At 29.1% G+C, this 21,554-nt stretch overlaps 1 protein-coding gene and 2 long non-coding RNA genes across 16 annotated transcripts in view; 2 read left to right on the forward strand and 1 right to left on the reverse strand.

Annotated features, from left to right (window-relative positions):
- Positions 1-21,554, forward strand: part of LOC145968516 (uncharacterized) — a 185,570-nt gene that overhangs the window by 112,981 nt on the left and 51,035 nt on the right. For 2 of the 7 annotated variants that reach the window (XR_014437766.1, XR_014437763.1), the window contains one exon: positions 15,734-16,716. The exons of 4 other annotated variants lie outside the window; for them this stretch is intronic. This is a non-coding gene — a long non-coding RNA (uncharacterized LOC145968516). Of the gene's footprint in view, positions 1-4,055; positions 4,445-15,733; positions 16,717-21,554 lie in introns of those variants that run through there. One more of the 7 variants, XR_014437767.1, reaches the window with a different exon arrangement.
- The window catches only part of LOC145968514 (octopamine receptor beta-1R), a 75,268-nt gene that overhangs the window by 51,625 nt on the left and 2,089 nt on the right, over positions 1-21,554 (reverse strand). For 2 of the 8 annotated variants that reach the window (XM_083094033.1, XM_083094032.1), the window contains exons 2-3: positions 12,432-14,087; positions 11,716-12,013 (exon numbers count right to left, since the gene is read on the reverse strand). In XM_083094033.1, coding sequence (XP_082950159.1) covers positions 11,716-12,013; positions 12,432-13,082 — 949 coding nt within the window. In that variant the 5' untranslated portion in view covers positions 13,083-14,087. Of the gene's footprint in view, positions 1-10,716; positions 11,120-11,715; positions 12,014-12,431; positions 14,621-21,554 lie in introns of those variants that run through there. The other 6 variants (XM_083094029.1, XM_083094031.1, XM_083094039.1 and 3 more) reach the window with 5 other exon arrangements.
- On the forward strand, positions 10,965-14,281 carry LOC145968519 (uncharacterized). Its single transcript, XR_014437768.1, has 2 exons — positions 10,965-11,386; positions 11,696-14,281. It is a non-coding gene; the product is annotated as an uncharacterized LOC145968519 (long non-coding RNA).

Below are 21,554 nucleotides of genomic sequence, written 5' to 3' on the forward strand. Positions count from 1 at the left end.
ATTATTAACTACTTCGCAAAATCAATATAGATATTCAGATTCAATTAGTTGAGTTTATTTAGCCTTAATTTAGATTAATATTCGTAATACTCATTATACTAAAATCGTAATGAGGACTGGTATAAATAAGCGATTATTAGACTGCAATAATAAAACGTGCGATAATAAAACAATGCTAACTATATCATTATTTATTTTGCTATTTATTCTGGATCGTTGAATTTTCCATAAACTTAAAACGTCACGAATAAGCGAAACAAATCTCGTGCGCTCTTGATTTTATTCGGGATTTAATTTTGCATTATTGAAATATTTGGCGCAAAAAAGGAAATCGATCAATCGAGCATGTAATTCATGCGCGGGCGCGTGCATAAGTAAATTTTGTTTGTGTTGCGGCTATGCAAATTCTGTGTATTGCCGTACTGCAGATTCCCGTATTATACGCTTAACAAAGGGCGATTATAATTAGCTTTTGAACGATAAAGAAGAACAATAGGACGCGACGTACAATGGAGAACAGTAGAACGGGCAGAAACTGTCAACTGACGCGGACATTTTGCGAAATAATCGTGCATTACTGCATACGCATTAATTAATGCCAATTTATGTCCACCTGAGATGTGTGACTTTTAACATGTGTTAAGAATGTACCTTAATATTTGGTTTTTTACTTCAAAGAAGAATTTTTTGAATAATTTAATTTTTTCCGAATCTTTCTCTCTCTCTTTCTCTCTCTCTCCCCCTCTCTCTTTCTCTCTCTCCATTTTTTCTTTCTCAATTTTTCTTCCGCAAAAATCATTGACAAAAATATTATTTATTTTACGTAAAAATTTATTTAAAATAACAAAGATTAAATAAATATGTTAAGTTATTAATTAATGATTTATTTAAGTTAATGATTCGCATAGTGCGGTATATTATTTTATATGATTATTTTAATGTAACAATTTACTTAATTGAACAATCTATTTAATATACATATATGACCATTTACTTAATAATACCATGTTTAACGTAACAATTTATTTAGTGTGATGATTTGTGTCAACAATAGTTTTGCTCGTTACACGTGCAATTTCGGACGTTACAGCGTCAAAGAGGCTTCATCCGCAATTACTACTATAGTTTGCGCTTCGTGTTTGTCTAAAATCAATGCAATCGATTCATTCTGTTGCAGTATTTGAGTCTCATCATTCAAAATTCACTCAAGAGCACTCGCGACAATATTCGCGCAAAGTTTTCCTCTTCGATTTGATTAAAAACTAGGTCAATTTTTATAGATAACAAAAATATAATTACGGAGACATAGTATTTAAAAAATTTTTTTACATTTAATTTTTTTAAGATGTATAAAAATCTTTCTATCATTACCAATTTTTTTCTTTTAAATCTCGATATTTCAGGTTCATTTCTAATTTATTTTATTAGAAATTTTATTAATTTATTTTATTAGTTTATCAAAATAGGAGATTTGAATTTTATATTAAAAAAAAATTAAATTCTTAAAAATAAATTTATTTCATGAAATAAAAATTGTTTTGTGAATATAGAATAAAAAATAAATGCATATTCCGCATGAAATAGAAGGAAATACATTTCGATTTTGTTTTACAACAATAATATTTCAATAGAATAGAATTTGCGAATTTGTCGTGAACCACTGAGGGTGACACGCGATTTTAACCACCAGTATGACACAGAAATAAAGCGTTCACGGCCGCACGATTTATATCGATAATCGCACAGCCGTTATCTCGAAATGCATATCGCGAAAAAGGAAACGATGAGTTTCGCGACGATAATAAAACGATAAATTCGGCGCGTCGCGACGGCGTCGCTAACGGCGATTCGCGATGGCCGCGAAAAAGCTTTGGCGGTCAAAGGTTAAGGTTGCACACGAGCCAATTTTTGCTAGTTCTCCTTTTGGCTGACTGCGCTGGCAAACAAGCCAACCAATGGCGATCTATTGAACTTGACACGCGATGGATGTGAGAACGGAACGCATCTCTTTTCTCTCTTTTCCTCTCACTCTTGCTCCATGACAGAAACGTCCTTCGGTTATTTGTCTTACGTCTCACGCGTTTATTTGTCGGCAAACAGTGGGACACGGGAATTTTCCCCGCGTTTATGAGAGTGAAACAGCTAATTTTTCACGATGTAACATAATTTTTAATAAAAATAATTTTTTGTTACAGTACAAAAAATTATTCAGTAATTAATTTTTATGTTTCTAGAGATCAAATGGTCTTTAGAAGGATTTTAGATATATTATTTTGGTGATGTATTATTTTAATGGAATTTTAATTTAAGAACCTAGTTATTTAGTAAAATAAAGAGACATGGAAATATTATCTAATAATATTATTTAATGACATTTTTATTCGAAATCCATCTCTCTCTTTCAAAAAACGAAATTTTAGCACCTTTATTCTTTTTTCTTTTTTCTCGGATAAATAATAAAACAAATAAACAATAAAAACAGCCGAACGAAATTCATTTCTCTTTTATTCATGAAGAGTGAACAAAGAATGCGGAATGAGAACATTGCTACTGTATTGTCGCTGATGGTTTTCTCCGTGGTATTCACTATTCACGTTTACGGAAAAATTCATTATCCAATATGCGTTTCACGAGAAAAAGAGCGATTGTGTAGAATCAATTAGAGCAGTGTTAAAAGATAAAACTAGATTACATTAAATTAGATTAAAACTTTAATAAATTTTAGAAATATATATTAATATACATGATAAATAAATTTTTGTTTACATTTTATTTTAAAAATTTTATTATGATTATTTATTAATAAGTTATTTATTGTTTTACTAAATATAATATATATGTATTTTTTGTTCTATTTTTACATTTGCTTTATTTTATTTTGATAAATCTTTGTTTAACTGGAAAAAATGTTAGAATTATTTTGCGTTATGAAGATGGCTTTCTGTTAAGTCTTCTTTTTCTTTCTGCTTTCCCCTTCTCCTTTTTCTACCAGTTTCGGCATTGTTCTACACACTCTGCTCATCGATAACTACAGTCTCGCTTGGAGGGAACTCCGACATCTGTACCGTGCCAAGTCCCTGGCTGGCTGCTGGAAAATTGGAAGTTCCGTACTGACCGTGTTTTACGTCGTTTATCACGTCGTGTGACACAAAAAGCACTGCTTGCTCCCTGCGAAAAAGTTGCTAGGACACATTCATATGTGATTTATATAAAATACAACGGCATTATACCCATTATTGAAGCAGCTAGAAACACTTTTGTGAGCTTTCATATTGTTTTTGCGTCATATAAGCCATCATTTCGTAATAAATGAATTTTTTCATTCTATTTCATATAACAATTAATGCTGTTATAAAATATTATGTATGGAAATGTGTGTGTAATGTATTCTTTTTTCATAAATTTAATTTTTTTATGAAAAGTAAGGCTTCTTTGCAATTTATAAAATTAATCATCTCTTATACAATAAAAAGGCTAATTTTTTTTAATATGATAAATTTTTATATATAATACATAAAATTTTAAAATAATAATACGTAAAATTTTATGCATTTAATACATAACGTATATTTTATATTTTATATTACAATATGTTTTATAATATGTATTTGTACATTATATTATTATATTTACATATATATATTAGTTACATATATAATAGTTATATATTTTATATTTATATATATCATATAAAATTTGGCTACAATCTTTTAATTTTTCAAGAACTATATAATTTGTATCATGGATATTTTGAGCTTGAGTCTGAAAAATAATTTATTCGGCTGCCTAGATATTAATAGATCTTTCCGATCAACTTTCAGAAAAACTAATCTGTATTTAAATCGCATCCAATGAATTTATCCAATCTCATTTTTGCGATAATAATTAATTCCTTAGTGAATACTAGAGTAACATATCAAAAGATCCATTAATTTTCTTCTTCCATAGCAAAAAAAAATAGAAAGAGAATAAGAAAAATATATATTTTTATTTAATACTTTTTTTTAAATATTTAAGAAATGTTTAAGTATGAGAATTTTTTTTATTTTTTCTAGATGCATTATTCTTTTTGAACTGGAAATATGCATTGGAGGAAAAAAAAAGGAAGAAGCGACGGTCTCGGTCTCGGTCACGACTGTCAGAGCTCATTGCACGCGTCGTTTATACACGATGGACCTTGCCACCACTTTTGTTGCCACATATCGTCTCTCTTTCTCTCTCTCTTTCTGTCTCTCTCTTTCTCCCTCCTCGAGATTCTATCTAAACTACCGCTTTTTACGGGCATGCAACCGCTTGCGCGGCACTGATGCACGAGCGCCCTTAACCTCGCATAGCTTCGATCGGGGATGATAGTGGTGGCACAATAGTGCATCTACACGGACAAAAACTGAATTTTTTTGAATATATTTAGGAGATATTAAAAAATAGCTTCTTAAATTGTTGGCTAACGAAAAATTACTATAAATAAAATATAATAAAAAATTATCATGAAAAGATATTACATGTTATATATATATAAATTTTTTACATTAATCATGTATGAATTGATATATATATATATATATATATATATATATATATGTATGCATTGTATATTACATATATAAGAGCAGAAGATACATATATAAATTGATATATAAAAATTAAAATACAAAATTTAAATTTATATATATATATATATATATATATATATATATATAATATAGAAAAAAAATAGGAAAATTGAAGAATGTAAATATACAGGGTGTTCCTAAATTCACGATAAATATTTTAATGATAAATTCTTTGTAACATTTTAAGAGGAAAATTCTAATACGAAAATGTCGAGACTTTTAATCGTTTTCAAATGAGAAAAGCTTAAAGATCACGATTTTTAATTCTTGGATATTTTCACAATAATTTCACCAATATCAAAAGCATTCGATTCAAGGAAGCATCTTTATTATTAGCCATTTTGCCAACCCTGAGCGCGCGAAACTTTAGCCCTGTCATTCGTGATCTTTAAACTTTTCCCATTTGAAAACTATTATAGCCTCGACATTTTCGTATTAGAATTTTCGTCTTAAAATGTTACAAAGAATTTGTCATTAAAATATTTATCCCGAATTTAAGAACACCCTGTATATTGATATCTAGTATAAAAAATTAAATATCCAATAGATAATAATGGGAATGATTCTTCCAAAATGATATTGCTTTATTTGCTTTTTACATTTGCACAAATTTTTCATCTCGATACTAAAAGCTAGAACAAATCAGTCGTGTTTGTTCTCAGTGCAAGTCTTCTCAATACAAATATCGCTTTCTGAAAGTTTGAAGCGAAGGAAGTTTGTGCAGATGCCTAATCAGACTTCCATTTACCTCGCGGTGAAGTGATTTCGAGCGTAACTTATCGTTATATCGAATCGCGGAGCTTTCTTACCGAAAGGTAGAACCGCACGAGAACGTGATACGCTTGTATTGTATATACTAGACGAACTATGCGTCTATCAATGTTTCTCGGGAAACTGAAATTGCGTTTGTCTTCGCCTTGTCGAGAGTTTGTCGGCGAGTAAATTTACAATTGAGCTATTTAGTTTTGAAAATTAAATAGTGAAGATGTCCGTGCGACAAAAACAGAAAAGTAATGCTATTCCGTTCTCTTTTCAATCATATATGTATATATATTTATATACTCTACAAAAAAAGCATTATTTCACAACAAAAAAAATTATTGTGCGATGGAGCGAGAATTGTATACTAATTATTTGCAGACTGCAATATTTTTCTTGATATTTTGTTCGCAATTAGCTATTGATTTTAATCGATCGAACTCTTTGGGAACGCAAATATATTGAGAAAACATCCCATCTGGAAGGAGTTTTCAAGCAGACGTTTTGTTGCGACTGCGGTTGTCGGATATAGGCGACAATGCTATTGTAAATTAAATTCTCGATTAAAAAGCGAAATTGGACGTGTATTAATCTGCTTTGCAAACATTGCAATCCCTTCAAGCGTTACGCTTGTATTTCGTTATATGTAGTTGACTCAATCAACGTTTATTTGGGCAAAAAAGAAATTTGTCCGATGGTTTGTTTTATTCTTTTTGTAATTATGTTTGTAGCTTCTTGTAGCAAATAATCCTTGATTGATTATTAATTAATCTTTTGTAAAATTTTTTCATGAAAGAAATTTTCGGTTTATTTTATATTCACACACATACATTTAAAGCAATATATGTTATATTTGATATATATAATAATTTTTCAAGAAAATATAAAATAAGTATTTTCTTCTTTAAACGTGTGTGCTTTATAAAAATTTTGAAGTTGAAATTCGGTAGATTTTTTTTTTTACGCTATTTTTGGTGTATTTGTCGTAGTGGAAAATTAGATTTAACTGTTCCAAGTTCCAGGCAATCTCAATGTGTGTATATCGTGTGGGAAAATAATGTTTACCTAATTATTCCTCGCGTGGTGAGGGTCAAGTCGCGTGCCAGCGACGGAGTTATAGCGCAATTCTGTTTCGTGGCGAAATTAAGTTCTCACCTTCCTCTCTTGAGCGTCTGCTTAGCATCACCACAGTTACTGACGTATTTACATTTGTTACGCGAGTTCCTTAATTTACTCTTGTTGCTATGTTCTAGCTCGTTTTTTCCGTTAAATTCATCTTTCAAATTACTAGCACAAAGGTTTCAGTTTAAGAAGATTCTATGTACTCCGATATATTTTAAGGATAGAATTTCGAAATTTAGAGAATACAATAAAACAAGAAAATGAAGTAAAATAATATAAGATGAAAAAATTTTAATAAAAAATTCTAATTTAATAAATCATAATAAGAAAATTAAATAAAATAGAATAGTATATAATAATAAATACTTATATTTTAAACTACAATACAAAAAATATAATAAATATAATAAAAATAATGAAACTGACTATTTTACTTATACGATTATGTTGGTAATTGAAAAATGGAATACAAAAATAAAAAGAATTTTTTTAGACACAAACAAGAATAAAAATTATACAAATTTACAAATAAAAATCGATTTAGTATCTTTAATGCCTCTTATTATTTTAGAATGTGAACGCGAGATTAAACTACAATCTTAAGGTTAAATTTATTGCATTTGATTCGCCGAACTTTGGGATATTACGTCGTCGTTGGCGAAATTCCTGTGACAATCGATGTCCTTAATAACGCATTAGCGACCCAATTAATACCTCGCCGAAACTAATTTAATGAGGTTTGTTCCATGAGGTTTGCGCGATATTATTTGCGAAATTCGAGCGAGAGAGAAAGGAAGAGGGAAGGGTAGAGAGAAAGGAAGTAGTGGTTTTAGTCCGGGTTTCTGTTCGGGAAATAGCTTCCGATTTCGGAAATTGCCGGGCGGGATATTGGTTCTCGTTCCTCGCCGATAATATTTACGATACCTTCCGTCTTCCGTGTGTGGATTTCACGTAGATCTATTAGATTTGCAACACATGGCAACAGCTGTCTCATCAAGAGTTTCGCTTTGTACAATGTAAATTCGCAAAAATAATATAATTTGTGTTCGTGCGAATGTTTTTCTCTTCATATTATTTATTCCATTCCGATAATATTTATTATAATTTTATTTCATATTTGTCGTATGATTATTTACTCCGTATAATTCTACACGATATTTTTTGTTGCTTTAAAGATTGCAAAATAATTTCTAATTTAATTAAAGCATTTTTATTTCATTATATGTCAACATTAAGTATAGTCATATTACATCGATATTATTCGAATATGTACTATCACATAAATTTAAAATAAATAATAATATAAATCGAACAATAAATGTAGATAAAATGTTGTTTTGAAATAATTAATTAATAGAAACATATATTGTAAAGAATTGACAAAAGAGAAGTAAAAATTATAAAATATAGAGAATTATGAATAAAAGACGCATATGAAATCGCATTTTGTACATCTATTAATTGTAAATAATATTATTTTATTTTGTACTTCTTAAATATTTTTTAGAGAATTTAATTTTTTAAAAAATCTTTATATCAAGAGCGACATATTTTTCAATTATGTAAAGGGTTTACATAATATTTCCGATAATCTTTTCCAAGAATAATTAGTTATTTTTATAAATATTTTTATATAAATAGTTGATTATTCTTGGGAAAGGTTATTGGAAATGTTATGTAAACGACCCTTTACATAATCGAAAAGCGTGTCTCTTGATAAAGACTTAAAAAATCAATCTCTAATAAGAGATTTACATAAAAAGCAAAGCACAAATTATAAAATAAAATTATATCGCTCTTATTAATAAATTATATCACTTATTAATAAATTATAAAATAAAATTATATCGCTTATACAATTAATAAATATACACAAAATGTAATTTTATATAACATCTTTTATTCATAATTCTTTATATTTTATATTACTCATTTCTCTTTTACAAAAAATAGCTGACTTTTCTTAGATAGACTTTTCTAGAAGACCAACAAAAATAGTTCCAATCTCAATGATATTTTTTCTTTTATCGAGAGTGAAAAGATACACAGCTGGCACGGAAGCACCGTAGACTTGATAGGATTTAATTGAATTTTCAGACTGTCCAAGTCTGAGATAAAAGCTCTACGCTAATGAAAACGCCCGATGAAACGAGCTAGAGCCATATGCAAATCTGTTGATTACTCTCCCGTGTATTCGTCCCGTATTCAAACTTCTTCCGCAAAGGTCCAATCTCAGAGGTGTAGCTTCATACCTTTTTCTCTTTTTCGCCCTTTTTCTGTCTTTATCTGTCTAACCATTTCTATTTATTGAAAGATATGTAATAATTTATTCCCAGATAAAAATAAAAATTTTTCCATCTAATTTTTTTTAAGCATACTGATAAATTTGCTCTTTACTGAATAATTGCACAATTGTACGATTTTTACAAGCATGTAGATCGTGGCAAAATATTTCACGGACGTGAATTTTATCGCACAAACTTACGCCGATATTATGCAGCCGCGTAATAATTTGATGTTAAAATGAAATAACTCCTACTCTGATTAACAAAATAGTGATCATACTTGTCGCAAACTAATTTCAAATGAATACCAATTACAAATAATTTTGTTTTGTTTTTGAAAAAACCGAATTGTTTTAAAATAAAAAATTGTTTTAAAATAAAAAATCAAAAAATGCAAAATTAAAATATATTGAATATATAAAAGAGAGATATGAAAAAATTGTTGTAAATACATAATGTGTATAATTATCAGTTTTGAGTTCAATATTTATTTGATATAATTCAATATTTATTCAATAATTATTAAAAGTAGTTATATAAGTAAACATAGCTCGTTTATACAAATACTAATGTTAGTAAATATGAAAACATAATAATTAATTATTAAAATTAGTTATTTTTATAAAATTATAGAAATGTTAAAACTAGAAAATTAAAACTAGAACATGAAATCCCAAGCGATTTGACTATTAAATCAATGTAGAAAACTGGGAGACTCTCGTGAGTCAGAAAAGTTTCCTTCATTATCGTACATAATTATTATTCCAAAATACAATTTTGATAGTGGGAAAAGTTGGGACTTTATGGAAGCATGTGTAGAAACACATATTTGATCGTCTAAATATATGTTAGCGTTGGCAGCTAATTTCGGCATTATTTCACAAATGAACTAACTTTACATATATACAAGCAATGTGTATGTGTATGTATGAAGGTAGTCCATTCGCGGAATATAATCTCATGAAAGTAGATATATGTACATGTTCATGTTCAACTATTCAAATTATCGAAATTATGTGCGATTTCCATTAACCAGAAAATATATTATTTATTATTTATTCATTTAGGTCCATGTTACTGGAACTTTTAATTTTAAACAATTTCGATAGGTTGATATCATATCATCAGAATTATTAAAATTGCTTACAATTATTATTAACAAAAATATTATTTATTACTGATTTTAATCCTTATGTTTCAAATTCTGCCAAAGTTTTATCATTAATTAATATTGATAGAAATTTTATTAATTTTTATGTAGATGTTATCTGAAAAAGATAAAATTCGAAATAAAATTAGAATACTTAGATTATAAAAGAATTAAGAAACAAAAGTTCTATCAAAACTTTAAATTATATGTGTTAATCTTCTAAATTTTGTATATTATATGCTATATTGAGAGAGAGAAAAAAATTGGAAAAATTAAAAAGTTTAGTGTAGATTATAGATAAAAGATATATTATTTAAATAGAATATTTATTTTTTAAATTATTTTTCTAAATATATTTATTCTTGTAATAATAATTTTAATAATTACTATTTTATCTTTTAAAAAAATCATATTATCCAAAATTACTTTTTTTAGAAGATAAAAATCCAAAGGAAAGTGATTATTTAAATCAACTCATGATTATTTAAATCACTAAATTACTCCTATAAATTTGAAAATGTCTTGAATATTTCTATCAAATCTGTTCTCACGGATTGCTATGATATCCATGGTCGATGAGAATAGCTGGAACCGTGATTTTATTAATGGACCACGAAATCCTATTTTCCCGCGCGAATAATGCTCGCTACCATTTTCGATTGCCAATCATAGGATAATTACAAACCGCTCTCATCATCGCATAAACCGCGTTAAAGATTTTGCATCCTATAAATCTCACATTTTGAGCAGAGCAACTAGATACATGTCCTTAAAGATCTCTGAAAAAAATATATCCATTTTTTTAAATATAACATCTTACTGTCTGTATTTTTTCGTAAAATAATCTAATAATAATTTAATATATTTTTTAAGAGAGAATGTGTATATTATCTTATTTTTTATATAATCTACATTAATAGTGTTCTATAAATATTTGATGTATTATTATTATTATTATTATTATTATTATCATTATTATTATTATTATTATTATTATTATTATTATTATATTATTGTACAATGATGTTATATCTGTGATAATTAGGCATAGAATACTCTTATCAAACCGCTCTATCGATTATGTCAAATTGATGTCGCCGATGAGATGGATCATCAATCGGAGAAGATATTATTAGTGAAGGCATATATAGGTGACGGCATTTTGTTGTGGAATTGCGCGAAATATCCCACTGTGGAAACCATAAATTCTACTTGTTATTCCATACTCGGGGTGTCTTTTTCGCGTTCGCATAATGGCTTAAGGAGATAAGCGGATTTCGCACGAGCGAGCATTTAACATTTTCATCAAAATATGCGACTACGCCAACAGTCGTATAGCGCGAGAATACGTATTTCTAGTCTCGATTGTCGCACGAAACTTGCCATGCAAATGTCAGCCCGTCACGTTTTAATTCTTATCACACCGTCGCACAGGTTGAGTTTGAAATTTCGCACAGGTAAGACATTGGCATTTTAGAATTCGAATATTTAATTCACGACATTGAACGGTGTGCGTCTAAAAAAATCTAGATATTTTTTATTACAGATTTTTAATACAAATATTTATCTTTTTACGTTTTATATATTAAATATATATTCCTCTTTTAAGAAAGCTCTTTTTTGATTAAATTTTTTTTTAAATTATCAAAAGCTCAAGTTGCTTGAAGATCACACGGTTATTGAAATCGTTCGATGTATTTATTATTTGTCGATAAAGTTTTATATTGCGTTATCGCGAGCTACTTGTTTATCGCACACATACACAGACGGACGGAGTTCCACTCACCGTTAACGGCGTGGAGCTCCGTGGGCACCGTGAAGTGTGCCGTGTGAAGGGCTAGCTCACCGGTATCGGCGGCGGCTTGCAGCAACATCTGCTGATGGTGATGATGCCGGGTGGACGAGCGATGATGGTGCACGCTGTTGAGCACGATGTTGCTGGACGTTCGACTGAGAGCTTTCCGTTGTCGGATTGCCTCCTTGTAAATCCTCCAGTACATGATGATCATTACTAGACCCGGGATCCAAAAGGACACGCAGGAACTGATCACCGCATATGGTAAATTCACTCGAAACTCGCAGCTCTGGAATAACATGAAAGAATGAAAAAAAATTGTTTTTCAATTATTAACATTAATTTAATCATATAATGATCCCCGTGAGAAACGATTAATCCTTTTAATGATTGATAAATTAATATAATGATAAAAAGTACAGATATACCTAAATGTGAATTATGTGAAAAGTCCACAAAAATTGTTCATTGAAATAATTCGGTGAAATAAAATCATAAAATTTTTTAAATGCCTCGAGCTGGGCGTAATTAATCTCTTTTTAAAATTCTTAAAATTTTAAGGTATTTTTAAAATTCACAAAGTTGTCAGATCTCTCTCTCATTTTTTCTTTTTTAACATTTTAAAATGTTTCATGCGTCAACGAGCATTTTTCGCACATTCATAACTCTTACAAGAAAGAAAAAGAAAAGGAAAAAAATTCACGTACCCCCGGGTGTTTCACCATGTAATCCAGATGTTCCTTGGTCGTGTACCATCCCATGAAGATCGGAATAAAGCTTATCAGTGCCGGTAAGACCCAAGCACTACCCAACATGCACCCGACAGTACTCTGTTTCATGATCACTGTGTACTCGAGCGGACTCACTATTGCATAATATCTATCCACGCTGATGCAACAGAGATGAAGGATGCTAGCGGTGCTAAAGTACACGTCCAGCGAGTTCCATAAATCGCACATAACTGCCCCGAACAGCCATTTGCCACCCGAGAGTTCCACCGAGGCATTGAAGGTCATGGCGCACATCGCTACCAGCAAGTCGGCCGCCGCCAGACTGACGACATAACAATTGGTGACCACACGGAGCCTGCGGTGTCTCCGAACGCTGGCGATCACCAACATATTGCCGAGAACCGCAGTGATGATGATGGCGCCCATGATGACACCTTTGATCACCATCAACGGCACGTTCACATTCTCGGGAAGGTTCTCCACCGTCGGGTTTTCTGTCGTCACGTTCGCGACCGATGTGGTTGTCGTTGCACTAATGGCGACGATGGTATTGTTGACAAGGATCGACGAAGACGTAGATTCTATTTGAGGTAATTTCGTCGACATAGCCGCCATTACGTTCAGCATGGTGAAAATGTTGATGTGATTCACCGTTTATATCGCGAAGAACAATTCTTTTTCTCGTACATTTTGGACTTCATGGTGATCGAAAGTCCGTGACGATAGGAGGATCGTCCGGTGAATTATCTTTTAGTGATCATCGCGAATTGCTTTCCCTCCTTAGAAATCGTCATTGTGATGAAAAAAAATAATTAGATGAAATATTATAATGATTGATATTTGTTATATATTTGTTATATTGAAAAACTTTTCAGGATTCTTCAACATTGCTTAAATTCCGAGTTAATCAGGATTTATTGATTGATATTTTGTTGCATTTTGAACGTTCAACGGGTATTTGATTAATATATTTCAAAATTTTTTACAAAAATGTTTCTTGTCTTCGTTTATGATCATTTTCATTAATTTTTTTCGCTGAGGTAAGTTTTGATTTATTTATGTTTAACCACAGATATATAATTGCGATGTCATCTTGTGATGATAAAAATAATATTACATTGTATAATATTATTATTTTATTCGTCGCTCTCTTGCCAAAAATAACTTAATATGTACACATATGTATATATTTGTCTTTTATATTTATTTTAATCTGTTTTGTATATTTGTTGTATATTTGTTTTTATTTTTTTTAAGTTATTCTTCATTTTCTTTTTTAATATTTTTTATTCTTTAAAATATCTCTTTTAGGATCTTTTCTTCTTTTATATTTATACATCAAATATATTTTTGTATACACTATACAGTCGTCCTACGATGTGCGATTATTGTAGATATTTTCTTGCAGGGTGAGAATCATCATCCTCGATTTCTGAATCTAGTCTCTTGAACATTCTCCTATTCTCCGCACAATTCAGTCCAACTTGCACTAAATTGTCCCTCGGTAGTTGTACACGAATCACTGTTAATTTTCGTACATCCATGATTGCATTTACTGATCCGAGCGTGAATTATATCAATTGCAGGAACGATGTCAATCGAGATGATAAAGAGGATTAAAACCCCAATTTACTATGTGTGATAATAGTTTAATTAGCATTATCGAGCGGTTTAGCACATTTTTTGACACATCAAGATTTTTGTTATATCAAGTTACATCGCTGTAAAAAAAACGACGAAAAATTATGTATCATATAGTATGTGTCAAGAACGCAATTTGTCAGATTTATTTTATCAGATTTATTAAATTCTTTCGATCGATGAAATATATTTATTTTAATCAACTAGCGCTTTGGCCGGCAAATAGCTCGAAAAATGTTCGCGTGCGTAATTTAATCGCTTAAATATCTTTTTAAAAGAATAATATAGTCAGAATATTTTTATTTTAATAGCTCTAATTTTTAATATTGAATCTATATATCAATATTGCATACATGTCATCGATAATTTCTGCGACAATATCATCTAAACGTTTCGTGAAAATTTCAGAACGCTATCAACAGTCATGATCAAAGATTAATATATTTAAGCTTTCACTTTAAACTCGAATATGCGGTATCCTTGTTAACGTACTTGTTAACGCACTTGCGCGAGATATATGATAGGTATTTGTACGCGAAGAGCTCTTGGAACTTTCAAACAGAAAGAAGAGAGAGAGAGAGAGAGAGAGAGAGAAGACTATCTAAATGTTTCAGTGGATATATAGATTGTAGGTGATGTTAAGAGGATTTGCTTGTGGACCCCTGTATAATACAATCACCTTTAGCTAGCCATAATTATACGAGACCCTGTTATTTCTTAATAGATCCCTGTCGAACTATAGTTCTGGAATCTGGAACTATAGTTAGAACAGATCAATATTAGGATGTGTCTAATAAAAGCATCAAAATTTACCAAAAGCATTCATGCGAAATCCGTATATCTTTTCACCCTTCCACAAATGACAAAAATGTAAGTCAATTTATGTAAGTCTTGCGACGAATGCATCGTCACGAACGACATTTATATTCAATTTCAAATTCTAAATTATCTTATTCCTATTTGAAATTTATGATTTTCAATATTAGTTTTAATATATTCTAAAATTAAACGAGAGAGATGTATGTATGTAGAGAGAGAGAGAGAGAGAGAGAGAGAGAGAGAGAGAGAGAGAGATTAAATGTATATTAATAAATAAAAAACAATATTCGCGCAGATATGAAAATATTTAATAAAAAAATCAATGAAGAAATAAAAAATTCAATGAAAGAAATATGAGAAAAGAAACGAGAAAACAAATATAAATAATATAATAATATAAATTATGTACATTTCTGTTAAATTTTTTTTCCACTGATAAAATTTGTTTTCCTCGTTATTTATGTAATATTAAATATGAATTAGAAAGCGTATCTATTATAATGTACGTATATATCAAGTCATTATTGTTTTTATTTAAAAAGTATATATTACTGGATTAAAGAAGGAAAAAAGTTATAAGAATGTATTATAATCGTATTTTCTTTTACTACATTGTATTCTTTTACTACATTATATTATACTTTTCATATTATACTTTTACATCCTTTTTATCGTAAATGCGGAAAAGCTTCTTTTAACCAAAACTTGCGAAGAAACGCACGGCTATTCACATTGATTACATGAATCTCAAGCGCATTATCGTTTTTAAAAAGAGGCCAGCGTAGTGCAAGATTACTTTATCCTATTTTATTCCTCAGCATTATAAAGCGGCAAGAGAGATCCTCCGGATGCGAAGTAATCGCACGACTGATATGTCGACCTAATGAAACAGCCGGGCGGATTCTCGAGATACCGCTCGCTCGCTCGCGGCGATCTTTAATTACTACGTCGTCGTCGGCGGAATGGTGACATAGTGGCAGCATATTAGAAGCAAAAAGGAGGTTAATAACTTCCCGGTTCGCGCAGAGCAGAAATATTCGGAATGGAGAAAAGAGGATTTCTTCCACATTTCTTGAAGAGCGATCAACGAGATGCATTCCGACGAGAGATTCTCAGCTTACTTTTCGCTCGTACTAGTAATTACTCTTCTAATAAATGATAGTATCACCAAAAAAATCTTTTTATATTAATATAATTAATTTTTATATAGGAATAGTCTAACATAAAGGACTAAATATCGTATAAAAGTTTTCCAAGAGTTTAAAATATTTTCATAATTTTTGCCTATAACTAAATTTTTAATAACACAATAATTGTTTTATATATTAAATAAAGAATAATTGAAACATATTTATTTAAATTTAATTATATAGGATAAGTTTATTTTATAAGAAATATACGAAAAGGGCTTGGTTAGACACAATTTCAAGTCTTTCATAAATCTTTATTTCGATTTTTACTTTGAAGATGTGACTTTTACAAGAAAATATTTAACAATGCAAAGGAATCTCAAAGTTTTTAATTTGAATTTTGTATTTTAATTTTTACCTCAAGAATTCGATTAAAAGAAGCATTTAATAGATATTTAGAAGAGTTTCGAAACCTGCGCTTTGCATCTTTCAATAATTTTTACCTTGAGATTGACTTTCTATTATTTAGAGAGGACCTTCTCAATCGCAAGGATATTTATATTCTTTGCAATTTAAATGGGTTCTATATCATTAATTCTTTTAGCGGAGGAATAAATATGTATAAAATTTAAATCACTCTCGATTCGAAGTATCTTCCATCTTCAAGTAATTATTAAGTATAGCAAAAATTTAAAAAAGACTTAATTAAATAATGATTTTCATTTAAAGTAATTTGTCATGCATGTTTTAGTTATGAATCATTGTAAAAAAGAAAAGAAACTGAAATATTTCGAAATATTTTGAATGTATAAAACGAATAAATTAAAAAAATTAAATAACAAAAAACATATAACTAACGAATCAAAATAAAAAAAATTAGAAAAAATTTAAAAATAGAATTAATTTGGTGATCACAGATGTGTAGGTTCGAAAGAGAGAGACAAAGAAAGAGAGAGAGAGAGAAAGAAAGAGAGACAGATCGGTTATCTTTCTACTAAAATAAAATTCTTAATATTTTACTAGAATTTTTATAAACAATCTTAAAAGAAAATCAAGTTTTTAATGCGAAAATAGAGGAGTTATCATAAGTGCAATTTCTGTTAATATTACCGTGATAAAATTAGTATAAATATAAAAAAATTTACATACATAATATAAATGAGCGCTGCCGTTAATATTAAGTAATTTTATTTACATAAAACGTTTTAATATATCAAACATAGACGAGCCAGCTGAATTTTAACGATAATAATTAGAAATATATAAATATTGCATACACTTTATTTGGCATTTCTTTGGTGACACGTTATATTGAACATTAATTTTATGACAGTTTTCTCTTTGTCTCTTTCTCTCGCTTTATATATGTATGTGTGTGTAACGCAAATGTGTGTGTGTGTGTGTGTGTGTGTGTGTGTATGTGTGTGAACATAAAAATTATTAATATAATGATATTTTTTATATAATGAATCTTTATAATAATTATTTTGAAATCCTTATATATACAATAATTTACTATTGATTAAATATTTATATTATATGATATAATATAATATATATATACATATATATATATATATATATATATATATATATATATATATATACATACACACAATTACAATTATTTTCTTTATAATGAATATTAATTGAATCAATTAAACGTATTTCTGCCAATACAAATATACAAATAAACAGAATGCGCCGTTCTGCAATATTCTATAATATAATGTTATATTTGTATGTGAATGACAGCTTACAAATTGTAATCGAATCCTTGCGTGTTAACGCGAAATCCAATCCCGAGAGTGAAGGATCAGCATTTTCGTGAGGAAGAGTTTTCTTATCGGATCAAAAATTTTATCCTACGCGTGATGTGTAAAAGAGAAAAGCAAATCCGTGTGTTAGGTATCAGAATCAATGATTCCCCTCCCCAAGTGTTAGATCTTGAAAACAAATATTTTCAGTTGAAAATACATCTATACTTATATACAAAAAAAAATACTTTAGAAAGTGAAAAAGTACACAAATACTTAAAAAATAAATGAAAAAAAAACATAAAAAAATAAATTGGAAAGAGTTTCGAGTTGTCGAAAAATACATGTACATTCACTATGCTATAAATATAGTATGTTGTTTTGCGTTCATTGAGAAAAAAAAATGCGACCATACAGTCGATATGACGAATAAATTCGTTGACTACACATGCAATTCACAACATCAATGCAATCATAATTTGAATTTCTATCAATTGTTGTGTCTATCAATTGTTGTGTCAGGATGGCAAATATTGGGCAAATTCTCACCGCTTCGATTTGTCAACAATTTTGTTTGTTTTTTTTACAAATAACTATTCCGGTTCTCGTTTCGTTCAATCAATTCAACAGAATAGTTAAAATTGTGAATAGAGTTAATCAACAGAAACAAGAAACTACAAAGCTGAAATTCAAGAGCACTGGTTGTAGAGTATAACGTTACAAAGAGTACATAGTGTGGGAGAGCGTGCAATAGATGCAAAAAAATATTTCACTTGATTGTATACAGAAATATTTTGCTTCATTTCTTTCCCTCTCTCTTCCTCTTTATATATGTAAATTTATTATTTAAATTATATATGCATAATTTGCACATGAGAATTTTCTTAACATATTAGAAGTATATCTTAAGCTTGAGTTTTTAATTTAATATTAAATAATATATTGATGATTATATTATATATTTAATATATGTGGAGAATTAGATATTATTATAATTACGCTTAAATCACCGTATATATTACTGTACAAAGACGATATTTTTGTGTCCCTGTGGACCATGCGAACTTTATGTGAGATGGACCGACGCGTTATTTTTTGACGTGTCGGAAAAATGCTACTCTTAAATTTTGTGAATTTATATACATATATATATCAGAGAGAGAGAATGTCTGCGTATATATTCTTCTCCTTCTTTTTTCGCGAACGCTATATAAAACTTCGTGCTTCGTGAAACGCAGCACGATGTAATAATCATCACACTGGCTCACAGCGAGACAGTTTTCGTTGGGAAAGAGTCCGAATAAAATTATATGCAAATAAAAGAGAAAAGAAAGAAACTGTGCGGCACTTCGTAATAACGGGATATTTTAATCGGGTATTACCTGCGTAGTTTAATCGGGTACCCGAGTGGTAAAAGAACATTGTAGTAAAAAGGAACATCGTAAAAAAATGCAGTAAAGAGACATCGTAGTAAAAAAAAACATGGTAAACCATCAGGTGGAAACTTAAAGTATTTTATAGCGTGATATTATCTTATTTTTTTATCACGACTTTCAGCAGTCAGAATAATAATTAACAAGATAATTCAACAGTTAGATAACAATTGTTAACTAAGATAATAATTACTGAAACAAGATTAAACCATACAAGTAATCTTATAACAATATTATATAATAGTGTACTATGACGCCTTATTATAACTGTTATCAATTTTTTACAGCAGCTCGTTTTTTGCAAATTGTAATAAATAATATTCGATTTTCTCACAAAAGATGGTTCGAAAGTATTGTGTGATAGATTTCGATATATGTACATCGTATTGCATAAAAGTAGGTCACAATAGTAGCGGTACAAGTACCGCTTTTCACGAAGCATTAGTTAGATAATTACCGGCAATTAACTGCACCTTCTGAGTGCGGTAATACATCTTTTCTTTCTCATTCTCTGGCACAGTACGTTACTATCGGTCAAAGTATAGTTAACGGAAATATAGAATCGAATTAAATATAAGATGGAATTTATTGTTTCATTTTTTATCACATGAGATATTTTTTATCACATAAAATGGCACGTATGATTGATATTTAATAGATATATTTATTATATAATAAAATATCTTGCAAAACAAAGAAAAAGAGATTTAAAAAAATATAATATAATATATTTATATATTTTAAATAAAATTTGCTGAAAAGATCCTAAATAATTAAAGAGATTATGTATATATATTTACAATTATAATATATATGTGTGATATATTTTTTTATAGTATTTAAATTCAATCACTAAATAAAAAAATTCAATCACTAAATAAAAAATCTTAAACACAAATACTAAGAAATGAAATATGTATATTAATATATTAATTGAGAAAAGCAAATTTCACCTTGGAAAATTGCATCATGACTATAGTCAGAAATATAGAACTTCTGTTTGATGCAAAAAAAGATTCTTTACGATCCGACTTTAATTACCATTTGCAATTAGCTACGCTACAGAAAGATGCATAAACAGAATAAAATTACAGTCGACCTATCTTTTCATCAAAAGATATCTTTGCATACCTTAGATTTTTACATTACGGTTTAGTTTTCAGAATTAACTTGAGATTTCTCCTTGATTATGTATCGTAAACATTACATAAATATTAATGAAGTGTCTATTTATTATGCAAATTGAGGCTCTTTCTCTTCTTGTTTAAAAATTGTTTATTAATTAATTCCGTAAATATTGCGCCGTTACTTTGCGTGGATTTTTCACATTTAATTGCTGTGATAATTACGTTAAAAATAGAAAGTAATTTGCCGCATTGAAGAAATTAAGTAGTTTTTTTATTGCACACAATTATCCTAATAAAGGAATTTTTTTTTAAAGCTTTCGAGGCAGAAAAGTGAATTACACGTCATCGCGTCTTTTATTCATCTCGGCTAATTGATTTCGAAAAAATCCGTGTTTTATTTTTAGTTAACAGGAATTTTTGATAAATTTACACATAAATGGCAAAAATTTAGATTTATATTTATTTATTTGAAAAATGTCGAATATTTAAAAATTTATTTACTTAAAAGAGCTATAACGACGCTCTAACATTATTTTTACATTAAATAAAGCTATGACGATAAAGCTATGACGAGATTAAATTGCCAAAAATAAGATTTAATTATATATTATAATAAGTGTCGTATTCGCGTCGCATTAGTTTATAATGAGAGAGAAGAAAACGTAAATTAATTATATCGATATCGAATATTTCATAATTGAATCGAATAAATATCTTGACAAAATCTGTGAAGATTTGTGAAGTGAATAAAACAATTTTGATTTTTTTAGGGGAATTTAATTACATCAAGACATTCAACAAATTGAAGTTTATAAAGATTGAAATTAAATTTTTGGATTCTTTAAGGACGAATTGATTTCAAATTGAAAATATAATCTACATCAAAGTTCCACGTACACTTTGTATATAAGAGTGTAGTATGTTTCTTCCTCACGAAAAAGCATTTCTGTCGTTCTGAAGAAAACACCTTGACGTTTTCTTTTCATAACGAGTGCATATCATCGGCTTACAAGAAAGATTCTTAGTAAGAAAATATTTTCGATGGAAAAATATTGGCAATTGACTGTACTTTAAAAAAACGATAAACTTGAGTCTCGACTTTTTGATATCGTCTATATCGGAAACGTGTTATCAATTAATTTCTTTTTGTTTTACACAATAATCAACTACTGCCAGGTTATTCAAGCTAAAT

The sequence above is a fragment of the Camponotus vicinus genome, unplaced genomic scaffold (genome assembly GCF_025532165.1).
Source record: "Camponotus vicinus isolate PSW18456_S1 unplaced genomic scaffold, iyCamVici1.0 SCAF_3, whole genome shotgun sequence".
NCBI lineage: Eukaryota > Metazoa > Arthropoda > Insecta > Hymenoptera > Formicidae > Camponotus > Camponotus vicinus.